This window comes from Tachypleus tridentatus, unplaced genomic scaffold (assembly GCF_004210375.1).
Source record: "Tachypleus tridentatus isolate NWPU-2018 unplaced genomic scaffold, ASM421037v1 Hic_cluster_2, whole genome shotgun sequence".
NCBI classification, from domain to species: domain Eukaryota; kingdom Metazoa; phylum Arthropoda; class Merostomata; order Xiphosura; family Limulidae; genus Tachypleus; species Tachypleus tridentatus.
The window spans coordinates 31,266,803-31,287,535 of NW_027467782.1; the positions used below are offsets into that span (position 1 = coordinate 31,266,803).

The 20,733-nt window shown below is 32.1% G+C and overlaps 1 protein-coding gene across 18 annotated transcripts in view; it reads left to right on the forward strand.

Moving 5' to 3' along the window:
• Positions 1-20,733, forward strand: part of LOC143242417 (protein ABHD14A-like) — a 41,004-nt gene continuing 20,271 nt past the window's right edge. For 3 of the 18 annotated variants that reach the window (XR_013022634.1, XM_076485781.1, XM_076485792.1), the window contains exons 1-5: positions 1-222; positions 357-450; positions 5,913-6,025; positions 14,800-14,859; positions 17,530-17,584. Coding sequence is in view for 14 of the 18 variants with exons in the window: in XM_076485792.1 (XP_076341907.1) it covers positions 171-222; positions 357-450; positions 5,913-6,025; positions 14,800-14,859; positions 17,530-17,537 (327 nt within the window). In the remaining 4 variants the exon portion in view is untranslated. Of the gene's footprint in view, positions 280-356; positions 454-5,912; positions 6,026-6,765; positions 7,213-14,799; positions 14,860-15,377; positions 17,471-17,524; positions 17,585-20,733 lie in introns of those variants that run through there. The other 15 variants (XR_013022631.1, XM_076485789.1, XR_013022633.1 and 12 more) reach the window with 12 other exon arrangements.

Genomic DNA, 20,733 nt, shown 5'->3' on the forward strand with positions numbered 1-20,733 from the left:
CCTAAAACCTATTATTTCATATATGAACAGAGATTGTAGTTGTCCTACTCTGAAATGATAACCTATAATTCCCATGGATCATTGCGCGAGGGAGTAGTTTATGTAATTTCTATGTTGACAGAATACACTTTACTGTGGTAATTAGTATGTTTGTGAATTGAAATAGAGGAATGTATGCGTTGTCTAAAGGGTCAAGTAAACTCTTAGGAAAGACGAGGCGGGGTAAGTTAGACATCTGTGATCTAGCTTTCGAATGAGATTCTAAAGTGTTTGAAACACGTATGTATATTATTTGTTAATTAATCATCAAATTCATTAATATTAACAATAATATCTTGATATGTTGACTTACACAGGGTATACTCAAAAGGTGGATAGTCTTGAAAGTCCGAGAGATATTCATTGTGCAAGCAAACGCTACGGAGACATCAACGGCCCAACTGATATGAGGTGGTGCAAACAGTTTTATTATTTTTAAAATGTAGTTTTACAAATCCATCTGTGGTGTTAGTGTAGTATAAGTTATCATAGTCTAATGACAGTATTATAAGTTACAAGCCTAGGCCTACCTATATTAGTGTATATATATGAAGTACATAAGCTTTGGCTTATCGTGCGATATCGAGGCATAATGAAGCCTCTTCAGTCTTCATTATCGTGATACATGATACATTCTTAGCTTCTGTTTGGGGTTTAAATTTTAGTTTTATCCAAGATTATTTGTAATAAGCAAGTAACATTTGAAACCATGCATAAACAACATTAATTGATTAAGTTTAAAATTTATTTTTGAAACCTGATAAAGAAGTTTAATTTAATTTTTATAAATGGTGGTTAGAAATTAACAGTAGTTTCTTTCACTCTTCCTCAGTGTAACATTTTGTAGTATGAGATGATTGTAGCTTAAATTCAAAATTAGGTTGTGAAACTAAACTACTGGACATACATAGGCTGTATTACATAGAGTGAATTACATGCTAGTTGAGTTCCATGTAAGTAGGATAGGTAATAGGATATTTGGAGGTCTAATTGTGTTAATTGAAAGTATTTAAACTTAACTTGCTTAGTGATGAATGAATTTGGGTAATTGGGAATAAACAAATTAATAGAATAGCTAGTGCAACTAGGAGATGAGAAGTAGTAGGCTTAGTAGCACAAGATATATCTCATATTCATAGATGAAGTAATTTCAAGAATAAGCTTGGGTGCTATTATTTGAGTGTTAGGAGTATTTGAAAAAGTGAATGAATTCAAGGTTCAAGTTGAAATGGAAGACTATAATTTGTACCAAATGGTCAGTGAGCCAACCAGAGAAATTTTTTATTTTTTTAATTCTTGATTTTCAGAAATCCAATTTATAAGATTTATTATTAGTGAAGTGAGATAATGAGTTAAAAGGTGATTTGGGACAGATAAGAGAAATTTTTGAAATAGATTGCTTTAATGCTAGATAGCAATATTCTTGAAACAAATAAAATGATAAGAAGGAGGGTAAACCCTAATTGGATAAATTCCTTAAGTTTAAGAAATTTAGATTGATAGATTAGTATGAAAAATTTAAAAACTATAGAAAAGATAAAGATTTGGTGAAAAATAAACTAGGAGATTAAAATGATTTTACAAGAAACAACTAATTGATGATGGTGAAATTAACAATTAAGTGTGTTAAAGGTATTGTCTTAGGGATTAAGATTTTCTCTTTGAGTTTTGTAATTATCAACTTGGATTTGAGTTGTTCATTTTTTAAAGGACCTTAAAGACTGTGTGATTAATCCATCAGTTCAGCACAATTTACTTTTGACAATGTATGAACACACATTTTTGGTATAGGTTTGAATGGTTTATGCATTTATAATTTTAACCCATAACCTTGGAATATTAAGGACAATAAGTAAAACAAAGGATATTGTGATCACCATGCCTGATAAAGGAAAGAGGAAAGTAATTTTAAATAATATTACAGCAGTAAGGTTCTTGAAATTATAACTTGTACCACTATATTATTGTATAGCAGATAAAGATCCAACTGCATCTACAGTAACAAAACTAAGTAGGTATTTATTTGAAAAAGTGCCAGTGAGACCTATCATACCTTATTATTGGATAATTATGAACAAGCAAACTTCTTATGCAATGGTTTAAAAGAATTTCTGTTCAATAATTATATGTTGAAAGATAGTTTGGAGTTTGTTGATAATATTAAGAATAAAACTTAAATTATCATAATAATGAAGGTGGTTTTGATGGTTTACCTAAAGAAGTATTTGGTAAACTGTGTGGGATGCAGTTTTGTCCCTATAAAGTTCTGCCTCATTATAACCATCTTATCAATAAGGCACTTGTACTAAATGAGCATAGATTCAACAGAATACTAAAGCTATCAATTGAACAAAATAACTGTTTATTCACAAAGAAAAAATAGATATAAAAGATTGATAAGATAAAATAAGGTACAATGATATCAGATGAAATATGAATACAAACTTTCTGATATTTGTAAAACAGAGCACAATCATGTTCAATTATTTACTTTAAAAGTCTGGTACTTTAATCTGCTTACACTACCCTGAATATGTTCATTAACATCTCTACCTCCTTCTGACATTGAGCAGTATCTTTCAGTATAAAGAGTTCTTGGAACTTTTTACCTTTCCCACAAAGTTAAACCATTTTCTTTTTTATGCTGTCATTTTTGACCAGATGGATGGAATCCCCATTGAGTCCAGTGATAGTCAGTAGTTTTCTATGCTACTATGAATGCAAGTGGTTAGAAAAAGGTCCATGTGACTTGAAACTTGTTATTTACAAATGTTGTATCATTGACACCTTCTTGCTATTTCAACAGTCAAGTCACATTTCTAAACTTGTTTCTTACCTTAATTCCTGACATCCCAATATCAAGTTCATATCTCAACTTTATATTCTCATCTCTGGGCTTTGAACTTGATTTACTCCCCCCTTATTTTGTGACACAATGTAATGACTTTAGCCACTGAAGCCATGTATAAAAGAGCTAATCAGCAAGTGATACTAAATTTTGGGGAGACAAATTATATTTGATTCCATTATTATGAGGCAGTACTGTACTAACATATGTGTTTATTTGTTACCTTGAAAAGATCACTTTACAAAAATATTCTCATGGATTTAACTCATTAGTATGTAAAAGATAAGTGGATGATGCATTTACTGTATTTAAGAATGAAGAAACAAGTGGATAAGTTTCTTCATTATTTAAATAAATAGCATGAAAATATTAAATTCACTGTGGAAAAATGAAAAAACTTGCTTAGTCATCTCTGGACACTGTGGTCATTAAAAAAAAAGTAAAAAGTTTGGAAGTGGAACATACTATAAATCTACTTTTTTAGTTTATATTTCAACTCCAGTGAAAGAAGCTCAAAGAAAATCTTATAATAATTTTGGTACACAGAGTCAGTTAACATACAAGTACTAAAGAGTGATTTTCCAATGAAAATGACCACCAGCATAATCAACTAGTACATTGAAAAGCTTCCATCCTCAAACAAGAGGTGTAAAATGAACTAAAAATACTTAACACTACCATTAATGAGTAAGCATGACTCAGAAATCAACAAACAACTGAAATCTTGCATAATTTATTCACAAGTAGGACTTTGAGTCATCGTAAAACCCACTGTCAGAATAAGTTCTTTTATGTTTAAAGATAGAATGGGTGAACCAAGTTGCTCGAATATTATCTACATGTATAAATACTCTAGAGTATGTATGTAGGATCTATTATAAGAAGACTAGCAGGTAGAATTGTGGGATACAATTTACCAAGGTATGTGAAAGTGTCAAACATTCTTAAGCATGTGATACTGTAGTGATAGCCCAGTAATTATCAAGAAATTTAAAATTATCAGAACTGTAAAAGCTGACTATTTTTAAAGAACCAGAGATACCTTTGTCGTGAAAAGCTTGAATATGGAATTAAATAGTCTAGTGCTGGTGAGCTTGTTTTGAAAGTGTAATTAAAAACATTAATATGAACCCAAACATTTTTATTTAAATTTATCCTTTCAGATTATATTTCTGATCCTTTTTTGTTGTTGTTGTGATGTGTTGAACATTGTTGATGCACAAGTGCTCCCCGAATGACAAACTTCTGACAGATATTACTCATTGCCACCCAATGAGCAGTTCCATAAAATGAAACTTTTTATCAAATTTCTCATTTTAGATGACACTTCTTCTGAGAATATGAATTTAAATAAGCAAAGTGTTTAATATTCAGAAAACTATTCTTTATTAACCACTGCATTATCAGTTATGCTTTCACTGTTCTTTAATAGCAGTTTTTGATAATAAAACATATAATTAGACTTAGAACCAGTCAGTGAGATGGCAGCTTTGTGACTAATTGAGAAGCTTATCCAATGAAATTGCCTTGGTGCTTTGAATAATACTTCATTAAAATATATAACATATGATTTCACCTATAATGCATTCTTGGAGTATGGACCCTATGAATCATGTTGTAACAGGGCTCTAATGTATATTTCGATGTAAAGGTTATTTATATATATTGATAATAAAGTAAGTTATTTAAATTTGAACCTAACACTGCAAAAGATCACTACATATGCACTTTGAACTAGCCATAGAAAAAGAGTCTAAAGGAGTTGTAATGGTTGCATTGTAAGTTATAAACCATTTAATTTTATTTCTTTATAGGAATAGATTGTAGAGAGTCAAATGAAAGAAGCTTTACAAAATGATTTAGTGAAATATATCATAAATGAAATCCAACATGGATTCATGGAAGAAAAATCATGCTTTAATTGTCTGTTAACTTTTATTAAGGATGTTACATTTTATCTGGATGACGGAAAAGATGTGAACTTTAAATGATTTGTTTCTCCAAAATACTTGGAAGCATTATGTTATTTCATTTTAATTAATACTTAATTTTGTTTGTAGAATCATCAAAACATGACGATAATTTCAACTCATCAACTTGTCATTTAAGTCTAGAATCTAGATAGACTAGCCACCATGTTTGATTGTGGTGGTCTGGCTAAAGGAAAGGAGCACTTAAATCATGCTATGAGCATGACTAGAGTTTGTCCTGTTTGAAAGTATGTCATGATTACAAAGAAATATGCCATTACATGTACACAAGATCTTTTTATACAGAACAGTCACATCCATGGCACAGTGGTTATATCTTTAGACTCGCACTGCTAGAAACCAGGTTTTGATACCTGTGGTGGTCAGAGTACCGACAGCCAAGTGTGTAGCTTTGTGCTTAATTCCAAATAATACACAGAACTAAAAACATCAATGAAGCTTCGAATAACTGTCCCTTATATTACTAAAATATTGATTACATTTTCTGAAAACTTAACATATTTCACTATTTTTCTAACACTCCTTAGTAGGTCTGTTAAAATGTATCAGTAAAAGTTCTTACTTATTCAACTTTATATAAACTCAAATGTTTAACAAGTCATAGTACTAAACATACTTTCAACAGTTTTTAATTTTATTATTAGTGTTGTTATATGGATGTGATGTCTTATCAATTTGTCACAAAGGTAATAATTGTTGGTTTAAAATGTTTAATTCAGTATCTTGTTATCAATCTTTGTGGTGTTTGTCACTTGGTACATTACTTTCTGTTTGAGTAACATCATTAGAAGATTAATAGTGATGAGATGTTTTCTTAATTTGTAAATAATTTTTTGTTATGCCTGACAGTTTCTAATTATGTATCTTAAATTATTTTATAATGATATAAGTGTTGTATTGGTTCCTGTAAGATCTGATAAGGTATGTATGTAAGGTCAAAGTTCTTACTTTGATATTTGTAACATTTTAATATTTAAACCCCATAGATACAGTATTTTAATCATATTGTATTATTTTATAATTCATGTTTGCAGCTCTCCTAAGCCAGATTTCCAACAAGTGAATGGCAGGAGATCTCACATTCAAAAGAGCAATCAAGAAAACATAACGCCACAGCATGAAGAAATAACTCGATACATTCATGATAGTAAGTATTCATACATTTTCTTGTATAGTTTTACTTTACCTGAGGAACTGATCTATTCCAAGATCTGTATTAATTTGAGATATACATAGAACAGATCTTGTGCATTTATGATGTATGAAGAAGGAAATTGTTGTTAGTTTAATGATTCATCACATAGACCATTTATCAGTAATGAAATGTTAAATTTGCATTAAATGTAGTGAACATAGTTTAGTAGACCCACAAAGTTTTCACTAGCTACAAATGTGCTTACTGATGAAATTACAAGTTATTTTAGTTGCAAGTATCTGCTTTATTTCTTTTTGGTACAAAACATTTTTGCAGCATTTTCATTTTTTTTTTTCATAAAGTTAGATTATTTTTTAAAATAATAAAAAAAATATTAATTATATTGGGAAATTTAAAAACTTGTCGTTACTTGTTACATTGTATATTTGGAATTACTGACCTGGATGATATGGCTGAACATTTATTATTAAAGATGCATTCTAATAATGATGATTGTACATCTTATTATGTATATTAATGTATTTTTTTTCTGCATATCAGTTTTTTTCTGAATGACTGGTTTTATCTTTTGCGAGGACATTAGGCTTTCTGAAATGTTTTTTTTTAATGGATCTTCCTTACTTATGTCCCCCTAGTCTGCCTCATGTATTTACTAATAAATGATTTGGTACAAGTCTGTTTATCTTTTGCAGTTTTGTACTAGTTCATCAGCCTTTTAAAAATATTTTCAGACTCCTTAACTCCAATTGTGTCACAGAATTTTGATTACCAGAATCACATGCATTTTTCAAAATTAATAACATGCAAAAGTCAAACAGTTCCCATTATGAAGCTCTACTAATGTTGTCAAACAGTTTTGTCTCATTGTGAAGCTCCCTTAATGTTTCCTGTACCATTTGTTTGATGAATATTAATTTGTAATCATAGATATGATTGATATGAAGTTTTTTGTGTGTAGCATGAACAAATTAGAAATTCTGTAACTGTACCATAATGAACTGAAGAAGAATATAAAGTGATGAATGGTGTAATTTTGCATTATAACATTTTTAGAAGTACATTAATTTATGAAATAGTTGTCAAAGTAATACCTCAGAGTTGCAAACAATATTTTTATTTAACAGTTGTGACAACATTCAAGAACAGTGGGTTTGTTGGTCCATCAGGGTTGTCCCATCAACTAAACTAAACTTTAAAAAACAAATCCCACAAAGCTAGCCTTTATATTAATATTATGAAATTTCTCCCTTAAAACTTTCTTAAATTTACAGTATCCACCACATTTGAAGGCAACCCATCCCAAAGGCCAAACACTCTGTTAAAAAAAACAAACAAAACTATTATCTGAAGATGACTAATACCTGCCAAAATTTATATTTTGTCTTACCATTTTCACCATTAAGTACAAAAATTGTAAATCCCCTTAAAATGTTAAATGTCTTTATCAGCTTCCTTTAGCTGTTTTCTAGAAGAAACAACTTCAGAGAATTTAACTTGTCCTCATGTAACAGTTTTTTCATTCATTGTATTTTCTAGTTGCCCTCCTTTGAACCCTTTCTACTAATTCAATGTCCTTTTTTAAGATAAGAAACCTGATACTGAAAACAATACCCTAAGTGAAGCCTAACCAATATCCTAGACAATGAAATTATGGTCTTTTCAGACATTTAATATTTCTGTAGATACAACCTAAAATCCTATTTTTTGTCTTTTTAATGGCAGCACGCTGCTTGGATGGCTAAAGAGATTGACCAACCAGAACACTAAGATCCTTTTTGTGTCTGTGTGTGTGTTTCAGGTTATTCCCAGCAAAACTATACTTTTCATTTAGATAGTTAACCCACATGAAGTACCTTACATTTATCATCATCAGAAGCCATCTCACATTTATTTGTTTAACCTACTGAATATTCTAAATCCTTTATAAACCAGCAGTATCTGTATTACAGCCAGCAACAGCTAAGATCTTATTACCATCAGCAACTTTAAACAATATATTGAGCATTATTTCATCTATGTCAGTGGTGTAAATAATAAAAAAACAATGATTCTAACACAAAGCTCTGAGAAACCTCACCTTAATTCAATTTGACTGAACTCAATTTACAACAACCTGCTGCTTTCTTCCATTCAGCTATTTTTCAATCCAAGGGGTCATATTATCCTCCACACCTATAATTTTCTTTACAAACCTTTCATGTAACAACTTGTCAGATGCTTTCTGAAAATCCATATGCTCCAAATCCACAACTTTACCCTCAGCAGTATAAACTGTAACTTCTTCAAAAAATGTAAAAAAGATCAGTAAGGCAAGATTTTTGTATGCTGAGCTATATTGACTATTCAACAAAATTTTATAATTTGTTAAATGTATTTACAAAACATATTTTATCAGACTTTCAGAAACTTTTCCTAGTGATGATATAAAATTGATAGTCATATAATTATCTGGACATTATTTATTCCAAGTTCTACAATGAATCAACTTGTGCTTAGAAAGTAAAGAGCATTTATTTACATTTTCAAGCTATTCATTTCAGTCCATTGATCAACAACAGAAATTAAAGTGAAATTGTTTACTAGCTAATAACTAATATTATTTTTTATATTTAACATATCACCATTAATATTTCATTAAAATATAAATAATGACTAAACTGTGCATTTATAAATAATGTGCAGGGAAAAATAATAAGTCATGTCAAAAGTAGTACATTGTTCACAGTATCATTACCTTCTGGATACCAAGTCCCTATTTGTATAATTCATTACATCTAATCTGCACATCCATCACTACATGTCATCTGTATATTTTAATACATCTATAAACTATTCACTTTATCTTTAATTCATTAAAACTGACATGCAGAGCCTCCACTGTTTGCAAATTGTTTCTGGTAATCCTTTTCTGCAATGCCTCGTTGTGAGTTCCTATGTTATTTTACTTTAATTTATGACTGTTCTTCTTATGGTACTTTCAGGTCAACTGATTTTCTGAAAGAGTAACTTAGGCAAGATAATTTGTGAGGTTATACTGAGTTATGCTACAGTTAGCTGAGTCTGTGCTAAGAAATGAATGGACTGAACATATGATGTGACATACAATTAGAACAATCTTTACTTGACACAACACAAGTCAACAATGTCTTAATACAAGTGCAGTTAATATCTTGGTGCTCTCCAACTTTTGAGTAAAGTCTGAATAATCTTTTACCTTTGATTTTGGAGGCCACTAGCTGCATTGTAGTTTGAAAATTGTGCCTCAGTGGTTGATAAGAACAGCACACTTAAGTGCACTTATAATTGGCCATAAAAATACCATAAAATGGTTTGAGTATGTTACTGTTTGTGCTGACTGAGCTTTACCTTGTTGCATGTTAAGGAGTACCCATATGAGATCCATGCTCTTATGGGAACTCTTACTTCATGACTTGATGTTGCTATTGGCAAAATGATTCAATTACCATGTAATGTACAAGATTAGAACAATCAACTAACCATACAATGTCTCACTGTGCAGCGAGACAATCTATCCATCTCACAGTGTTGATTATTATTATTAGTTTTTTAGCAAATAGGAAAAGTATTTTATATTATTTTCACACAAATACTTAATTATCCTCAGCAATGAACCATTATATCAGAGGATACAAATGTTTTCAAAATATAAATATTCTTACTTGTCAATGTCATTAAAGTTGGTAAACTGTGTGTTAAGAATGTGTGAATAAGCAACTGGTTCTAAGGACTCTGGGAGTCATATGGAATCCAATTCTTTAAAGAGTTGTCATGATTGGTAGCTTATATTCTCATCTGTGTCTAATTTTTAACTATTAACTTATTATTACAGCTTATTAGTAATTAATAACTGGACAGAACTAACCTACATATATATTTGCTACTTCACTGAAAACTAATAATAGACTAATATGATAAAAAATAAAATCAGTATGATGATATTTTCGATGAAAGTTAATCTCGTAACCCTTTCTGAATTGATCATGGCTATTTATAGTTAGCAGTAAATATCTTTGCCAGAAGTTAAGTAAATAACCTTGTGCTGCCAGTAATTTAATTCCCAAATTCTGTTGCTTTGACTGATAGTTTATGGAGTCCCTATCCATATCTATGTATCAAGCATTTCAGGATCTCTGTATAACCAATGATTACCCTGATCATATACTGTAATCATACAACTTAAGTTATTAGTACTATTTTATGCACATCACATGAGAATTAAGTAGCAACAAAATATTGGTCAACTTGGTAGACATCATAACACTTAGAACTTGACATACATAAATATTTAAATTACTAGAACAATTCATTACATTTTGAACTTTCTTGAAGTTGGAATTGATAAAGCTGGTGAACCACAATACACTTTCTCATTTCTTTGGCAGTAGTTCTGTTAGGCTTAAGATTCAGAAACCTGAATTGAAAAGTGCAGAATTATAGCCAAGGAGAACTGTCAAAATAGATTGGTTCTATGAATACAAATGACTGAAACATGATAAAAGTTGATCTTAAATTAAGTCTTATCGTACTACAAGATAAGCCATAAGTTGAAACTTACATCTTAGCAGTGCCTGTAATACAAATCCAACCAATAAAAATGCAAAAAAACAAACTCAACCAGTACTAGAAGTGGTGGTACTGTGGTACCCACAATGGAAAATAACAACAAACCATAGCTTACTTTTGTAAATTATGCTCTGTGAATCATTTGTTTAACATATTATGGATAAGAATAAAGCTTAGAGCATTGAATTTAAACTTGTCGATTTAGACAATTGCATGTATAAATACATTTCTCTAAAGAAAATTTCTGCTTGGCCAGGGTGATCAGGTAACTATCAATGTTGAGCTTTGACACTAAATTTAAACTTTTGTACTTCTTTACCTTACCCCCTTGGTGTGTATTCCTGTACATGGTGAGGGGTTCTCCCAGGGAAGGTTCTGTTCTTTCAGTTCACCTCCTCTGGGATCTAAACATCCACTCATGTTTGCTGTACGTGGTGACCCGTGAAGGGGAGGAGAGGATCCTGGTGGTTGAGGGGTCTAACTCTAACACACCACTTTGGCCTTTAATTCCTGTAGACAAGTGCCCTTGGGTTGGCCCCTCTCGGGTTGGTCGGCTGGTTCACTGGGGCAAGGGTCAACCAAGTACTAGTGTTGGATGTTCTCAACAGGTGTTGTGGACATTGTATCTGATGCTGGTGTTTGGGTATAGTGCTCACAAAACCCTGGCATTGCTGCAGTGTCCTTGTTTAGCATTGTAGTGCATCCCCTTGTAGGGCTTCATGGTGGGTGAGATCAGTGGGCACTGAAATATTCATTTTTTTATGGATCCTCCAAAGAAATACTAAATAAAATAGTGAAGAAACAGTCCATAGGTAAATGACCACGTATTGAAGATTCTGAGCAGCAATCTTCAACATCTGTAACACCTGTTGTACCTCATTTTCTTATACTACATTCTCTTTCAGACAAACCTTTAGGGCAGATATCTCTTTTTTTTTTTTTTTTTCAGAAGGGACTAGAGGGACTTGCTGGCTCTCCAAAGTCAGTAAAGAAGTTTCGCTCTTGTGATATATTGGTGGAAACATCCATATCTCAACACAGTGAACTACTCTTGCATTCAAAGGCGATTGGGGATATACCTATTGAGGTTACACCTGGTGCTACTTTGAATTCATCACGGGAAGTTATTGTTGAGAAGGATTTGAAGAACATCCCGAGTCAGAGAATCTCACTGATTTCTCCACTCAAGGAGTTACTATAGTGAGGCGTATCTCCACTCGCAAAGATGGAATAATGATGCAGACCAATGTCCTCATTCTGACATTTACATCACAATGTCCACCTGCCACCATCAAGGCAGGTTATCTTAATTACAAGGTATGGCCTTACATTCCACACCCTCTCAGATGTTTCCAGTGTCAACGGGTCAGTCACTCGAAGATGTCATGTCATGGTTCCTTGATGTGTGCATGTTATGGTGGCAAGGACCACAATTCCTATGAGTGTAAAATGGACCCTCATTGCATCAGTTGCAATGGCTTTCACCCATCTTGCTTTTGTTCTTGCCCTAAACGGTTGGAAGAAAAAGAGGTGCAGCGTTTGAAAACAATTCATAATGTTACTTACCTTGAGGCTTGAAAGTTGTTGTCCATCACTTCATCTTGGACTATGATGCTGCACTTCATTCCACTGCTACAGTGCGAGTGCAGACGGATCTCTCTGTGCCTCCAAAAGAATCATTCTCAAACCAAATGAAAAGTCTTTTGACTGTATTTGCTTATTTATACTTGTATAATAATACTTACACCCATAAAGTCGACCACAAAAACTATAAACAAAAAAAACAATAAATGAAATTTAACTGCATTTTACCTGCGCTGAGGAGAGCTGATGGCATAAGTGAGGGGTGGTGAGGAACGTGGAGAGTAGGAGGGTTATTATTGTTTGGAAGGGGAGTCTCCTTCCATAAAAACATCGGGTAGCTCTCCTACTGAGGTTCTTTCTCTTTTCTGTCTCTTTGCACTGCTACAACATGTTTGAGACTCACTGGACCTATTTCTCCATAAAAACTTGCCTAACGAGGTTTGTTTCTGCCTGACTTTTCTTCCTAAATTTTTCAAACCACCCCCCACTAGCTTTAAAGGCATCACTTGTATCAGCACTCATTCCAGGGATGTTTTTCAGGAGGTCAGCATGCAACTGCTTTGCTTTCTCACAAATGATGGTCTCAGAAATGCTATCAACAGCTAACTGTTTTTTGTTTATCCAAATCAACAACAGTTTTTCTACCTCTTCCATTGTTTGTGATCTTTGTTTCATAAGCACTGCTACTCCTTTTGCAACATCAGCTCCTTTGATGACCTTTTTATTTTTCAGTATGGTACAGACTGTAGACTTCGCCATACTAAACTGTGTAACAAGGTCAGACTTGCGAACACCACTCTCGTACTTCGCTATGAGATATTTTTTCACCTCTATTGTGGCTCTAACAACTTTTCTTTTTGGTTTGTTGCTTTCATTATCCCTCTTTGACCTCATGGTGGCTAATTTAATCAGAATATTTAGGAAAACAAAAAGAAAAATGAGAACATTCACAGCAGATTTTAGCAGGGGTGTGGACTGAGTGACAGGTGCTGGTAAAATGTTTTGGGCAAGCTTGGCATGGGCCAAAAATGATTGAAGGGTCGTTTGGGTCATCAGTCGGGTTATTTCAGGAGTTCGGGCCACAACAGCTTAATTTGGGAACAGAGTTTATGTTCAACAACCGAGATATTTTTTTTCTCAAACAATATGTTTGAAAAACAAATTGTTTGAGAAGTGAGATACCACTGTATTAATTTGACATTTTAATGATGATTTTACAATTGAATATCTTGACTTGTTCTTGTGCCAATGCCTTACTCACAGCACTTTTAAAACAGAATTTTCACATTAGGAGTTATCATTGTAAATTATACAAAGAAAATTCTGTATTCTGTTGTATTCCTTTATTAATGTTGGAGAAGTAAGGTAATTTTGCTGTTATAACATACTAACACAACAGGATTTAAAAGTTTTTCATGTACATTGTTTTTTCAAGAGGAGATAATAAATAATATTATGGTTTGAGTTCCAAAACATATTTGATATAAATATTAAAATAGTGACACACAAAAAAGCTGCTTATGAAGGACAAAATTTATGAGCAGAAAATTATAAAAAAAACTATTATTTGAAACAGAATATGATTTTGTGCATATGTGGTTTGAATTGTTTTCATAATATTTGTGTCATTCTCTTTTTTGGTAAATTTAATGTTTTATTTATTTTTAAACTCTTATCATGTAGTTAGAAACCCAGGTAATTTATAATTATGGAGTATTGTTCCCTTTGTTCATGTTATTATCCTGTGTTTTCATTTGCATTATTTAATTAAATAAAAATTTAGTATACTGGTATTGTTAGTATAAAGAAAATAAAAAGTAGGCTTAACTTTCATTGACAATCAACAACAAAAAAATGACACAGGTATGTACTATATTTCTTGTTTATTGTGTATATTCTTTATTTTGTATTATAAAACTAACTAAAGTGTAAAAATTAGAAAATTTTATTAGGTTAGAGTAGGTGAAAATGAAATAAAATTAATTCTTTATGAGGTATGCTTGTGTGCTGCTTGTGTACTTATTTTAATATGGTGGTTTGAGCTACATTTTCACTGAGTGATTACATCTTGTGTGGTGAGACTATTAGTTAGGCATGGGTCAAAGGGCAATGGAATAATAAAATTTTTATAAATAACTTTTTTAATGGTGGTTTTCCAAGTGTCTTATTTTTGCATTGGAGAGATCTTTCTTTATTACCCTAACACTTTTTGATATTAGAACAAAACCATCCTTGATTTTCTACTCTGAAACTTTTCTGTAAAGTAGGTTTAAAAAAATGTAAATGAATATTTAATATGAGACGTTTTCAAGTGAAGAGCAGATTTGGTATCAAAACTTTTTTTATTTACAGGTGAAGGAAAGGCTTAGTTTTAAACCTTTTTTTAATGTTTAAAGGGTAGGTTTAGCACAAAACATTGTGGAGAATGGCTAATTTAAAATCATATTATTTTACTGTAGTTTTTTTGTGTGTGTGAGTGAAGAACAGTATATGAGTTGACTATGTTGTCCATTTGTTTTTATTTTCATAACTTGAATTATTTGTGTGATTTTAGCTGCTTAAAAAAAATTACCTAATCCACTTTATAATCATTACAGCTTGGAAACTAGTGAGTAGAGAATATGAAGTTGCCAAACAACCAGGTGCTGGAGGAAAAGGTAGTTTGTTATTTTTCATTATTTTTTTTGTCTGTCTTATATTCTATATGTTCATAGGATTTTAAGCTACTTGTCTTTTTAAAATTATTTATGATTGTGAGTACTTTAATGTAAAACTAAATAATTCTAATATTTTTATAAAATTAGTATTGATGTGTATATAGTTTAACACAGAGTTATTTGAAAACAAGCATTTAAACATCACTGTGGGTGAAGTTCTTTGATAGTTGCTTGTGTTTAATCCAATATTTTAGTTTCAGAAATTTAACTTTTTTTGCTTTCATTGAGTACTTGTTGCATTGCATGACATAAAAAAAAAAGCTCTTGAAATTAAGACTTCAATTTTTAAGGCTATTATTTTTACCTTTCATATTGGTTCCATTGCCATATTCTTAGCCTTACAAGCCTTTTGGGGATAAAACCACTTCTTCAAACTTACTCAAAACAGCTTCTGTCATACTAACACCACTTGTGTTTTCTTTGGAAAAATCTCATGAAATATTTATTACTATTTGCAGATCCTGCAGTAGTGCAACAAACTGATTGATCATTAGCATCTCTGTGACTTGTAGATGGAGTATAGACAAACACAATTACATATGCTTGTTGTTTTCCAACATCAGTCAATACACAAGTCAAGATTTTGTTGGACAGTGATTGAATCAACTTATTCTTATTTTACTTTCTTAGATAATTATTATAGGTTTCTTGGTTATTATTTAAAATGTTTTATTATTACAAGACCAGATATTTAACACAAAAATGGCAAAAAGCAGGGCAAAATGTGACATATCTACACAAAGAATACCACTCGTATGTTTTTGACACCATCACAGAAGAGTTGTTTTGTTTCAAATGAGTGGAATGCACACCACTGAGCATCCTGCATACACGATGGTCTTGTAGAGTCTAAGTACAATCTCCTGTACATGACAAAGTAACTGATTCAGCTATCAAAGTAAAATCAACAAAGGAGATTGTCAACAGAATATGTTCAGGATAATGGCCTTTGTGAATGGGTGATTTCAAAAAACCATACTATTAGTAAGAAAATAACTAAACTTTTCAAACCCAGATGCAACAGCTTACTGTCACTGGCTATTTTCCGTGCATCCATTGACTTTCTAAATGAGCAAATCATCCATATTCTTTGAAGTTCTAATCCTGGTTTATGAACTGTTTTGAAAATTTCGAATCTGTAATCCACTTTAAAGGGACAAATAATATATATGCACTAATATATATATATAGCACAGGCTGGATATCTGAAATCATTTCAAGTCATATAACATTTAAGGACAACAAGAGATTGATTTGTCCTTTTATGCTGTCTTATTCTCTATACTATGAGAGAACTTAAACATAAAGCAAACTTCAAAGCCAGCTATTATCACTTATATAGTTATAAAGCTTTCTTACATTTACTGTCTCTACAACATCCAAAGATAAACCTTTCCAAAGGCTAATGACCCTGTAAGAAAAATAAAACTGTCTTAGCTTAAGACAACTCCCACCTTACCAATATTTGTAACTGTATCCTCTAGTCCCACCATTAAATGTAAAAAAAAAAGGGGAGTTGCATCAAAATTATCAATTTCATTAACAATCTTAGCACTGTCAACATGGATAAGACTTAGAGGGCACGTCACCATGTTTGTTATTTATTATTTTATACTGTCAAAATGGATAAGACTTAGATGGCACGTCACCATGTTTGTTATTTATTATTTTATACTGTCGACATGGATAAGACTTAGATGGCACGTCACCATGTTTGTTATTTATTATTTTATACTGTCGACATGGATAAGACTTAGAGGGCATGTCACCATGTTTGTTATTTATTATTTTATACTGTTGACATGGATAAGACTTAGAGGGCACATCACCATGTTTGTTATTTATTATTTTATACTGTTGACATGGATAAGACTTAGAGAGCACATCACCATGTTTATTATTTATTATTTTATACTGCCGACATGGATAAGACTTAGAGGGCACGTCACCATGTATGTTATTTATTATTTTATAAATACATGTTATTAACATTTGCATCAAACTATAAATTATAATTCTGATTTAAATATTATACATTAGAGAATTTCTTAATTTGAAAGTAAAAAAAGAAGAGAGTTAAATATGAATTTTTGTGTGTCACATGGTACACCACCTGATGGGTTTAGTTATATTACATTTTATGGTACCCATGATATGTCTATGGTTTCTTATCCATAAGACACTCAAATCTTCAAAACTAGCAAGCAAGAGTATATAATATTAGAATTTCCTATATTTTCTATCTGCTGAGATATCACAATATATCCACTAACACTGGATTGACTTCACCATTGGAGAAGACAATGACTACTTTTGTATATCAATAACTTCATAACCAACTGAAAGCAATACATAATTCTGTCCCTTTTCCTAAGTTATTTAGAAGAGAAAGTCTCTTATATCATAGGAAAGTTTGAAGAATTATTATCAATGCTATTTAATAAACAGAAAGTAAATATTTTTAGATCTAAATACAGTTTAGTTAGGAGGCTTGCTAAATTACAGTAGATTTTTCGAGTATTAATATAGAATTATGTCAGTTATAACTTTTTGGTATTTCAATATATATAAAGTCTACAAAAGGTTTTTTTTTCATTTCCACAAGTGAAGTTGAATGAGGGTTAGCAGGTATGACTCAGGAGTGAAAAATGGACTTCACAGAATCGTAAGCATTAAAAATAATTGTTCTTAAAATATTTTCCATTTACTTTTCTATGTTTTAATAAAAATAACTAACATAAAAGTATTTATTTTATTAAATAAAAATGAATACAGGTCTTAAGACTGTACCTTGAGATACCCCATTTGTGACATTAATCCAGTTTGACTGAATTTCAAATATAAAAACACTGCCTTCTTCAATCCAGCCACTCTTTTACCCAATAAGCTAACTTATCCTTGACACAGAGATATTTTTTTGCATGGTACCTTGTCAAATGTTTGCTGAAAATCCAGATACACCAAATATATACCTTTACTGTATGAAGAAGCAGTTTCTGAATAGTGTCTTGAAACATACTTGGAAATGGCCTTTTAAAAACCTGGTTTAAACCCAACTTTTTATTTTGATGAACACAGTGGGTAGATATTTCATGTTTATTGGCACAAAGCTACTGTGTCAAACAAGGTGAAGTGCACCATAATGGTATATGGAAATTAAGGTAAAAATGTGTAAAATTAAGACCTGCCAGGAAGACTGAAGCATGAAGTTCAAACTTGCTGTCAGTCACCTGAAGTTGGCCTTTCCAGTCCTGGGTTCAGGTCAAAATAAAATTAAAATGTGTGAAAGATATCATGCTAAAACAGTATATAGTCCAAGAAAAACCTCAAATTAAGTTAAAAATGCCAATGGTTCTTAAAAATGTAAAAACATGATTGAGACAGCCAGTATCACATATGACATAAGCTAATGTTAAGGGTGAACCTACCTTAAAAATGTAAAAACATGAGTGAGACAGCCAGTATCATGTATGACATTAGCTAATGTCAAGGGTGAACCTACCTTAAAAATGTAAAAACATGAGTGAGACAGCCAGTATCATGTATGACATTAGCTAATGTCAAGGGTGAACCGACCTTAAAAATGTTTAAAATGGCATCACCATCCTTGGTTGTAAAGATGGCATGATAATAAAATATGTATGTCTGTGACCTGAGTGCCACACAGACCACACATTGGTGCATCAGTACCAGATAAAAGGAAGTGGTAAGTTATAAAACTGTGACCAATGTGTCGCCAAGTGAAAACAACTTCCTCCCTTCAATCTTTACAGAAACAAGATGGCCAAAGAGCTAAAGAAAGCTTGATTTGAAAAAGCTCATTATTTTGTTGCTCACTCCAGGTCAACTGCCAACTGGTATATAGTCTGGTTTTGATAACTGGATCATAGTCCATGTATGGAACAGGGACAGTGGTGATAGAGCCAGAGCAGATGGACTTTGCCATTCTGTCAGCTAGTTTATTCTCATGAATACCAACATGACCCATTATCCAAAAAACTGGACAGAGATAGATGATAGAGAGAGATGGGCCAGTTTGTTTTGGATATTGTTAAGAATAGGATGAAACTGTCGTGGAATGATGTCAGGGCCAATAGCCAGCTGAATGAATCAGTATAGATCATACAATTTGTATATTGCATAGTTTCAATATGATTCAGGGCAAGAGAAATGGCATACAATTCAGCAGTGAACACAGAAAGTGTAGAGGGGACTCTGTGTACTACAACCAAACTGTAACAACCCAGGGCAGAACCTACAGTCACCTGATTTTGAGCCATCTGTATATATGACAATGGATGGATTGTTTGAAAAATGTTCAACGTATAAAAAGTGATATTTCCAATCAGGAGCACTGGCCTTCTTCAGATAACTCAAAGATAGGTCACAGTTGGGGGTAGTAATTAGCCATGGTGAAAAAACCTAAACTGTTGATAGTGCAATGTTATTTAAAGATATCATATTTTTCTTATTGTGCCAAAATACAACGGCCAAAAGGAACAACAGCAGATTTTTTATTATAAAAAAATGTGTCCCACTGAGAATGGAAAACACAACCCCAAGTAGGATGCTGTGGTAAAGAGCAAAGTTTGGAAGCATACATAAGAGAAAGTTGCAAACAGCAAATATACAGATGGGGTTCATGGGACTTCACATACAAACTTTGGACTGAAAAAGTATGAAAGGCCCCAGTGCAAAGCCAAAGCCCCTGATGGTGGATAGGATCCAGCATTTCAGTGCTGAGGTTATGGCAGAACCATAAACCACAGACCCATGGTCAAGTTTGGATCGGATAAGGGCACACTAAATTTTAAGCATGAATTATCGATCTGCTCTCCAAGAGGTGAAAGAGAGGACACAGAGGATGTTCAATGCTCTGATACATTTTACACAAAGTGGCTTGATATGGGAAATAAAGTTTAATTTACAGTCAAATATAAAACCTAAGAGCTTTGCATCATGAATGACATGAAGTACATCATCATCAATACAAAGTTCTGGATCTGATTGGTGGCCGAAACGTACACAAACAGTTTTAGAGAGAGAAAGTTGAAAACTATTTGCTGTGGTCTACTTAAGTATATGATTGATTACATACGCAAAAACGGCTTGTTTGGGTTGAGAAAATATTTTACGTAAAAGAGCGAACAACATTTCAACCTTCTTTGGTCATCATCAGGTTAACAAAGAAAGAAAGAGGTAACTGACCAGAAGCTGACCACATGTTTGGAAGGGGTTGTGTGACTGAGTGTTGGAATGTAGAGGGGGTGTTAGATGTTTGAATATATAATTTTATTTTATTATATTTAATATAAATATAAAGGCGTTCCTTTGTATTGGTTTATTTTGGGTTTAAGTTATTGTATAAGTAAAGCTTCTTTAATTTTGCATTTGTTTATGTTTGTTTCTTTATTTAGTATTAGAGTGTTTTCTATGGTTATATTGTGTTTATTTGACTTGCAGTGTTCGAAAACGTGTGAAGGTGACTTTGAATCTTGTTTCCATTTTTCTACTTGTTTCTCCAATATAGAAGTCATGGCAGTTATCACATTGTACTTTATAAATAATGTTGGTGTGGTGCTTGTCAGTGTAGTTTTTACATAGTACAGACCTCAGTATTGTGCCTGGTTTTTGAATAAATTTGGTATTAGCTGGAATGTCATATTTTGTTACTAGTTTTTGCCAAATGTTGGTTATTTATCTGCTGATGTTAGGAATATATGGAATGCAGCAGTATATGGTTTCGTGATTTTTTGATTCGCGAGATATATTTACTTTTGTTGGTTAATTTTGCTTTCTGTCTAGGTGTGTGCG